Consider the following 9,477-nt stretch of genomic DNA (forward strand, 5'->3'; position numbering starts at 1 on the left):
AGTTTACAAGGCATGAACAGAATAAACCACAAAGGGTGCAGTCACGGTATGCTGCACATGAATGCTACTTGCAGCTACTGGCAACAAAGTACTTGCTGGCCAAGGATTATTACTGTAGATCATACACAAAAATTGGCCTAAACAAATACAAGTAGTGGCCTGCTGTAATAAAACATGCAAAGTACATAGAACTAAAAATATATTAGATGCACCATTTTCACTGCAGTCTAAAATAAAATCTTTATTTTACATATATTACGTACGTTCTTCTAAAAGCAGAGGAGCAGAAATTTATTTAAAATACGACTTGCATCCTCACTCAGAAACATTTCACAAGTTTTATTTTCAGCCCTTATAAAAATTACAAAGACTATTTGTGAGAACTTACTCCAAAGTATACCAGACTTAAAACATTTAGATTTTATATGATCCAACTGTGTAATATGCGCTTAAATTTAAAACCCATTTCCTGACCAACATAGTGCAATTAATCCAAAAGGTGATTTACAACTCAATTATTCCATGTTTGTGGAGGTTTTTTTTGTTTGTTTGTTTCCTTTTGGGATTTTTGTTTATTTGTCTTTTGGTTTTTTTTGTTTAAGACGTCAGTTTCTAAAAGACTAACTTCACAGATTTTAACTTGAATCAGGTTTAAGTTCCTCACAGAGCAGTTACCATATTTATTCAGGACTGACATATAATGATGAATTACCAGTTGTGTTGTACTTTGAAAAAAAGCTGCAAAGATCCCCACATTCTGCAGAAAGCCAAGCCAGCGAACGATTGTAGATTACCAGGATGAGGAGTCCTACAGTCTTGAAAATAGATCTACTGCATCTTCTGATAAAGTTAACTTGAATTAAAAATGCACTGTATGAAATATGCTACATAATACATACATAAAAATAGGCCAGGTACTTGGTTAGAATGGAATATAGTCCAATGAAACAGCTGTCCCTCTGTGTTTTTCCAAAGACTGCTTATCGATAACTAAGGTAAATCAAGGCACATCACCCTTAACTCAGAACCAGTAAGCCACAGATCTTCGACATTGTAAAAACCCAAAGTCTGGTACACACAAGAAGACTCTTCAGCTGTACCACTACAGACCTCTGTATCCATACATCAACAGGTAAGAGACCTTCCTGGCCTAGTCAAACCACAACTGCAGTTAATTTCACTTCTGCACCAATAGCAATTTAGTAACCATCAGTTCAGGTATGTGCTGTAAATTAGGCTTATGCTGCATCATCACAATAGCTAATTTAATGTTCTTTGATGAATTCATAAGAAATGGAAGGATAAAGTATTAGAACTGGTGAGTTTCAGCAACAGAATGATGGAAGAAGCAAAACAATAAAAAGGCTTGCAGCAAAAAAAATGCATTATATAACAAGTTTCATTCTATATAGGAAACATTTGTTTTTATGTGCGAAAGCTTTCTTGTCTGAATAAGTAATCTTTTGAAGTTTTAACCATGAAAGCTGTATCACTTTAGCCACCATATATTATTTTGTGTAACTTTTTTTCATGTAGCATTAGATCTGCTACCTCAGTGTTTATGCTAATTTTACTGGCATATTCTCTTAACAAAAAGAACTACTATTTGAAAAGACCTTTGAAAAGAAATGTTATGCAAACTATCAAGTTCATGCTGTTTGTAATGCCTTTTCTAGTGTAGAGACTATGAGTAGGCTCACTATCTCCACAGATGCTCCTTTAATCAAAAGGTTAAACAGTCACAGATCATAGTTCAGTTACCTGACTGTACACCATTTTCCTTCAAGATTTGGCCTGCCTGAATTTCAGTGTAATAAAAGTTAGCCAATTCTTGTTCATATACTTGGCATGCCAGTGAAGACTATCTGCCCCACTTCATGAGGCAACAGGTGCCCCAAGAATAGATGGGGCCCAAGTCTTTACTCTCAGAATCTGACAAAGCATTTTGGAATACCTCAATAGTTTAGTTAGAACACATTCACTGTACCTGACTTTTTATACTGTATATACTTAGTCAAGCCACTCATTGGAAAGGTTACAACAGTAGTTTAAAGGATACTGTTTTTCCACTTCTCTCTTTTTAAGTCCTAATCAAGTATGTTATCTTGGGTTTTGGTAATAAATACTATTTTGAACAGAGCAGTGGAATTCTTGCTCCACAAGGCATATATAACCAAAAGAATTATAGGCACCCTCTCAGTTTTTATTTAAAAGTATTCTGAGTACACAAGTACCTCCTTTCTGTATGAAAAGTCCAGAGGTGTGGGGTTTTTTATCTTTTAGAATTTTCAAATGGGGAAGAAAAAGAGGGGAAAACTAAAGCTGATCATGAAACTCCAAGAGAAACATTCAAGAGCAGAGTGGTTAATGAATACACTATTATATAAAGAGAAAGTCTCAAGCTACAAGTTGTCAATTCTGCTGCAATTTGCTAGCAGGCATTAAATATCATTTGAAGTTTTCTAGGACATCTCAGAAAAAAGTTAAGTGCTTGAGGTTCCTGGGTGAAAATATCCCCCTGCAGCCCCCCAGGGACTAGCTCAGTTTCTTGAGAGGCTTTGGAGGGATATCTCAGAGGGACAGGACGAAAGATTCCAAAAGAGGCTTCAACCCCAGAATTATTCCAAGGCATTTATTCTTGAAGGGTTCCAGGGGGGCAAGAGAAAGAACAAGGAAGTACAGGGTCTTTATCTGATCTCTTACTCAGGAAGGGATGGCTAGCACTCAGCCAATTGGGTCAAGAAAGGAAGGAAAGGTCAAACCATATGGTTACAGGCATTAGGGGTCTTGGGGGGAAAAACCATTCCCCACAGAAATACAACACATGGGCACAAGACCAGTATTAGCATGCTCAGTACCCAGATGACTGCTGTCTGAAGAATCAATTGGTCCTGAACTGAGATTAACTGGGAGGGGAAAAAAATAAATCTGTTAGCAGAAAATAAGGACCACTGGGGCAGTTACAGCAAGGTGCCACACTTCTGCACTTCATTCTACATGCAGGTGACCAGATGAGAAGGCAGTCCAGTCAGTTTTCAGCAGGATACCAAGGAAGAATGTAAAGTTTCTGGAAGACTCCTAAATGGACTGTGTTGAGGAACACAGTCACACAGAGAAAACAAATACCCTAGTGCCTATAGTGAAAAGTACTAAAGAATGGGTTAGTCATAGGCACAAGATATCAAGATTCCAGTTTACTGCCTCTGCAATAGTCAGCTGTAAAAGACAACTTTATAGTGGCAATTAATTATGGAATAATTGAGTTTTTTAAAAAATCTTACTCTATAAGAAAGATAGAATTAGGAGAATACCGCTTTAACTTACAACTGTAAACCTGATATTAAAATGTCAAGTGTACTATGAATTAATTCTATAAATACTTTCAGATGTTTAAAAGTTACATATCCCCACATGCCCATATCTGGGCTGTAAAACACACTCACAGTGAGACTCCTTGTGTATTAGTTTGAACTACGTTTTTTCACCTCATCATTAATGAAGAAATATGCCTATCAAAATAGAAAAAAGTGCGACGCTTCAGAGTTGTCTTCATACCTTAAGTTACACCCCAGTCTTGCAAATTGCCTGTCTCAGGCATATTCAGAGATTATGTGATCCCCAGAAATAACCCTGTAGTGGAACACTGCCCATAAAGGCAAATCACACATCAGTACACTTTTTCTCTGCATTCTGAGTGCATTTTACATTCTCTGGATTCCCCTTTACCTAAGGTTATGTTATATATCTACAAATAACAGTTGTCTAGGGTCTTCCATTATTAATGCTGAAAGTCTCCTTGATTATCAACTCTCACAATATTTGTTGGATTTATTCCATTTTCTATTTCTTTCTGATGTGATACTGCTGTGACAAACAAATGGGGAGATTCCATTGGAGAATGGTGACTGACATCTGCTTTCACTAGAACTTCATAATACAGGAGATAAAAAACTGGAGTTACTATGCCAATAATCAACATAATCACTACTGCTGTCCACCATCCTATACCCCAGTCTGCTCCATAGTAAGGATCCTTGCATTTTTTAGTTTTACCATCAGTTTCAAAAGAGATCTGTTGGGCTGCTAAAGCAGAAACAACTTCGTTCAGATTCTCTCTCTTTGTATCATTACACTTCACTATTTCTTCTATATCTCGATCAACCTCTTTTAAGAAGTTGCCAGCAGTCTCATTAGCAGAGAATTTATCACAAAGAGATGTTTCCTGTACTTCTGAGGAACACAGAGCAGGCCGAAGAGCTGGTCTTCCTTTTGGAGACATGTGGGTTTCAGTCAATACACTGAACTTTTTCACTGGAATTTTGATAGACCTCAGGGCAAAAAAATCTTGATCGTTGATAAGATTGTTAACTCTCTTGATATCTGCAACCTAAAAATGAAAACAACAGCTAAAACATCATAGTCCATTGAACCAAAACTTTCTTAATAGCACTACACCCTTAAGAAGAAAGGAGTCTTTTGTAAAGAAACAAAGATAAGGCCTTTGTTTTTGCCCTACCCAAGTCAGCTCTCCTTTTCCATATTCTTGCTCAAAATTAATATCATTTTGGTCAAATTAAGTTCAGATTTTAAGTTGAAGTCTAAGGCAAGGCCGTAGGTTTTTATGACCATTACGCTTGTTTTTTTTTTAAACTGATACCCATTCATACACAGTATGAAGTCAGAAAAGGTTAAAGACCAAATCTAAGCAACTTTACAGCAAGAAGGAAACTAATTATGATGCAAAAACTACCTCACTCCAGATAAGACGACTGAAAATAAATTTACATAGATGTATTTACTTATATGTATGTTCAGCTATCAGTTGGCAACTATCTCTGTTAAATTAATGAGACTTCACCCCACTAAGTTTTCAAATTATGTAAATTACTGTTAATTTCTAATTCAATTAAAAACTTCTGAGTTAGGAGTTGTTACAAAAGTATGAGTTTACAATTCATCTAGCCACAGGTGTGTTTTTTGCTGCTTCTGGGGGTTAAGGCAGAAAACAAATGTAACTTTTAAACTGTCATCTACCGTACCTGAGTCAGCTCTCTCCTTTCCCTATTCTTGCTTAAAATGAATCTCCTTTTGCTTGCAGCAAGTTCAGATTTTAAGTATATCATGAAACACACTGCAGGGATTTAAGTGCCCTGGGATAATCACTGGCTTCATTTTCAGATAGTAACTCCCTCACTAGAGAAGGCACAGCCACAGACTTCACCATAATGAAGTACTTTAAAATCAGTGCTTTTCTGCAACACCTGCAAAGCACCCAGGAATTGTGCCCATTTGAAGATGCACTGTATCCAAGTTCACACAGACCTTTTTAATGTGAAGAAGTCCTTTAGTTCCTATGGCAGTGCATTTGTTTCATGTATGATGCTGAACAAATTGGATAAGAATAAAAGACTGCAAAATGCAGCAATTTATGATTCCACCACAATGCAACTTATACTTCTTGCCTCAAGCCTTGGGATTGTTCTTCCACATTCTCTTGAATTTTAAAGGAAGAGCACAATTTAGTTATCCTTGCTTTCTTAGGGAGGCTTGAGCTCGTAAACCAGCTCAAAACACCCACAATTGCAGTAGTTTCTGAAGCTGAGACTTGCTCAATGAGGCTAAAGTCTGTCATGATTAGGAGACGGTTATGTCAAGACTTTAATACCCAAAGTCACAACAGGAGGCCCCCAATTCTCTTTCTGCCTGAAGAATTAGATGACAGCATATTCTGTATATACAGATCTTGAACTTGATCTCATGGCACCTGTGCACCTAGCAGTCAATCTCCCATCAGCACACACAGCGGACCTGGTAAAACTGGAAACATCTACCATGACCAATGCCACTGCCTTAATAGTACTGGCACGAAAAATTACTGCGTAGGCAGGACATTTACCGGACTAATGTAAGAACTGAGCTAGAAGCAGTGAGCACAAAGAAGGGTGTACAGGGGTGGAATGTTCCCAAAAGTACAGCATGCTCATGCTTAAAATACTAGGGTAATTTAGCAAAATTAAAAAGAAAAATACAAAGGGTTTTTTCCCCTACTTTGATGGAATTAGGGCTCCACACAAACCCTTAAGACGCTTCACCAACACCCTCGTCACCCAGCCCAACAGCGAGGGCGGCACTAGATGCGCCGACCTGTGACTGAAGCACAGCTTTGAATGCAACATGTACTCTGGAGAGAGCGCCACAACCAAAACTATGCACTTGTTTCTCACACTTATATTAGTTTTAAGGAGAAAAGCCCACGGAAGCGGAACCCTGCGCTGTAACACGAACAATCTGACGTCATTTTCCACTTCTGAGAACCCGGCGTTTCCCACGCGCTGCCTCCGCGAGCAGCCGGCCCGGGCCCGGGCCCGGGCACTCACCGAGCAGCAGAACTGCAGCGCGATCGCGTTCAGCGTGTCCCCTTCGCGGATGTCCTTCGTCAACAGGACGATATCATGTCTGTCCCTCGACGCGCTCCGCCGGACCTTCTCCTTGCCCCGCGGCCGCAGTTCCGACACCTCGCCCTCCTCCTCGGGCCCCTCGCTCTCCGCGCCCACAAAGGGGTACAGGTGGCCGCCGTCGAGCGGCTGCGCCACGGCGGGCGGCTGCGGGCCGTTGCCGGCGCCTCTACCGGCCATGCTCCGCGGGTGGCCCTGTGGAACGGACAGCAGGCGTGGCGCCCTCCGCGGGGAGCCCCACGTCGGCCCCTCCTCCTCGTCCCCACCCAGCTCCCTCCCGACGCAGCAACTGCCGGCCACGCCACCGCGCGGAGGTGAGAGCAGCTCGTGCCGTGCCGTGCCGTGCCGTGCCGTGCCGTGCCGTGCCGTGCCGTGCCGTGCCGTGCCGATCCAGCCGGGCCCGCCGCCCTGCTCCGCCCCGGGCCACGGTTCTACTTGCCCCCGCTCCGCATGGGACCCGCCGCGATGGCGGCCGTGTCGCCACGTCCGCAGCGCCGCCACGCCCAGGCGCCGGCCGCGCGCAGCCCCGGGGGCGGGGGCGGCGGCTCCGGCTCCGGGGCTCGGCCGTGAGGAGCCGGCAGTGTCGGCCCGGCGGGAGAGCGAGTCCTGGCACCGAGCCACTCCCGACTGCTCCCACCCGCTCCGGCGCTGCCCGGTACTGCTCCGCCCCGTGCCGCTCCGCCGCGGCCCAGAGAGCGCTGTGGCCGAGCCGCTCGGCGTTGGAGGCCAGAGCGCCGGGCCGGCGCTGCCGGGCGGGAAAGTGCTTCACCCCCGCTTTCTCTTCGAGCCGCCCGTGTGGTCTTGCCGATCCTCCTGGAGAAACGGAGTCTGCTCAGATATACGAAGTTGCCGTGTACTTGGATCAATAAGAGGGTTCTTCTGAGACGCTTTTTGCCTACTGTTCCCAGCTCCTTTCCACGTTCTGTATCTATTGCTCCCGTCTGCCTCTTAAAATCTTGCTTCACCCTCAGAAGCTGCCCGGCAGTTACTTTATATCCCTTCGCACCTGTCCCCTCGGGACTAGTGCTGCTGTCGTACAGAAGCACAGCCCGCGCTGATAGATCTTTCTCACAAGAGAGGTATCACAAATTAAACCCTGTAGATATTTCAGCTTTCCTTCCCTAGTAGAATCATTTTTGTTCAGCAGCTTTTGGGGTGCTGAGGCAAAAGGCGGATGTCCTAGTCTGACTAGTAAATTTAATCTAGTGTGTCTTTCTCCTGACACAGCCTTAGGGGGAAGTTTTGGATTACAGCAGGAGCAAGAACAGTGTTCCTTAAAAAACCTTACAGCTCTAAGGTTAGGCTAAATATTTTGTAAAAAACTTGTTGAAGACGAAAGTGTTTGCAGGTCTGGTTCCTAAACAGATTAATCTTAAGGTAATTTTAAATTAGGGTGGTTTTTTCCAGTTGTTTTTGAGCCTTGCTATGCAATGTTTCCAGACTTTCCTTAACAACCAAAGTAGTTAGAAATGTATTTGATATTAAAAAAGATTTTTTATGGCTTTATTTTGAAAACTAGATGACTTGAGTGTGAAGACATAAAAATAACAGCTAACGATTGTGTAGCTCTGAAGTGTCTCATCCACACCCACAGAAGCTTAATTGAAGCCACATTCCCAGATACTGTAAAACAAACTGTGAAGATACATTGCGTTCTTGCATCTCAGCCTATTTTTTATATATGTGTGTATGTGTGTGTGTGTGTATGTATATATCACACACAGACATATATTTATCTGTATCTACCTTAAAATAGTATTCTGTTGTGGATGAGGGATGGATCAGTTAAAATAAAAATATTCCCAAGACTATCTAGGTACTTCCTAGCCAAATGGCATCAACAACATGAGCAGTACATTTCTCTCAAGAGCACAGAGGTTTGCCTGAAATAAAAGAAATATTCTCAGGTACAGAAGTCAGCACAAAATAAGAAGCTGGCCATTTCATGTGGATCTGATCACTGTCCTTTGTGAAGAAGCATGGAATAGTGCTAGCACTGAAATGTGATTTTGTTCCTGCAGGAAGTTGGACTTATTTTGTTGAAGCTAATTTTAAAGCTTTCTTATTCTGCATTTGTTAAAATAGCCCAGTGGAAACCTAGTGTAGTTAGAATTTCCTCAAACCAAAGTTTCTTACAAGTCCAGACAATTTCTAAACCATTTAGTAGCCTAGCTAGGGGTATTTTCTTGATGCTTGGATGTACATAACATTTTCCTTGCTGAATGTTTCAGGTGTAATTAACTGTGAACAATGTGATTGCTTCTAGACAGGCAATGTCTTCTCTCATAGCATCTTCCCAATCAAAGCCTGCTCAGAAATAAGCTTTCTATTTTTGTCATGGGTCAGAAGGACAGCTTGTGCTGATTTACACAGCTGCACTGAAGGCTTAAATACAGCCTCCCATGGAAGCCAATATCCAACAAAGACAAGCTTGAATTGTCAGATTACATGACTAATGTATGAGCATATTTGTAGGAGTCCCAGAATGATTTTGTGTCTTTCTGGGCTTGCTAAATGCAAGTAGAATGAACTTTCCACGACTGTATTTCTGGAAAGAGCAGTGTTGAAAATGACAGAATTGAATTAATTTCCCATAAATACAAAGATTTTCTTGTGGGATCTCAAATTGAAGAAAATTAATTTTAACTTAGTGATTTAGGATTTCATCTATTAAGAAGTGCTGTGCCATATCTGGCAAGGAATATTTGCAGCACCAAACAGTTCTGTTTTGTTTTTTAAAGGAAACTTTCAGTAATAGAAGTGAAGTAACTGCAGTTAATCTGTAGCTGGGTAACGGATGACTCACACCCAATTCATGCATTTGAAAGACTGTTTTATGAGACTCATCAGTGCTGCGGGTGGATCTGTAGAGGAATTTGAAGTCAGACTTCATACACAAGGATGCCTGTAGTGGTGTCTAATGATTGTCCCATAACATACCATTAATGGAATATCCTTTTGGAGGTTTTCTTTAAACTTTGGGTGGTGAGGCTACAGCAAAGATCAGGAACAGGGAATTTCA

The 9,477-nt window shown here is 41.8% G+C and overlaps 1 protein-coding gene across 1 annotated transcript; it reads right to left on the reverse strand.

The window, feature by feature from the left end:
- Positions 1–2,618: 2,618 nt before the first annotated feature.
- Positions 2,619–6,710, reverse strand: LYSMD3 (LysM domain containing 3). Its single transcript, XM_066181281.1, has 2 exons — positions 6,378–6,710; positions 2,619–4,387 (listed from the first exon to the last, which is right to left on the reverse strand). The coding sequence occupies exons 1-2, from the start codon at positions 6,633–6,635 to the stop codon at positions 3,779–3,781; spliced, it is 867 nt and encodes a 288-aa protein (XP_066037378.1). The 5' UTR covers positions 6,636–6,710; the 3' UTR covers positions 2,619–3,778.
- Between the last annotated feature and the right edge of the window lie 2,767 nt (positions 6,711–9,477).

The sequence above is a fragment of the Chamaea fasciata genome, unplaced genomic scaffold, assembly GCF_029207755.1.
Source record: "Chamaea fasciata isolate MVZ Bird 193981 ecotype frontalis unplaced genomic scaffold, bChaFas1.0.hap1 SCAF_4, whole genome shotgun sequence".
NCBI lineage: Eukaryota > Metazoa > Chordata > Aves > Passeriformes > Sylviidae > Chamaea > Chamaea fasciata.

Bases quoted from the DNA above. Each gene is read 5' to 3' on its own strand.
- LYSMD3 (XM_066181281.1), bottom strand. From the start codon at position 6,635: ATGGCCGGTAGAGGCGCCGGCAACGGCCCGCAGCCGCCCGCCGTGGCG. The intron at 4,388-6,377 runs GTGAGTGCCCGG...TTTCATTTTTAG, and splicing joins CGCTGCAGTTCTGCTGCTCG to GTTGCAGATATCAAGAGAGT.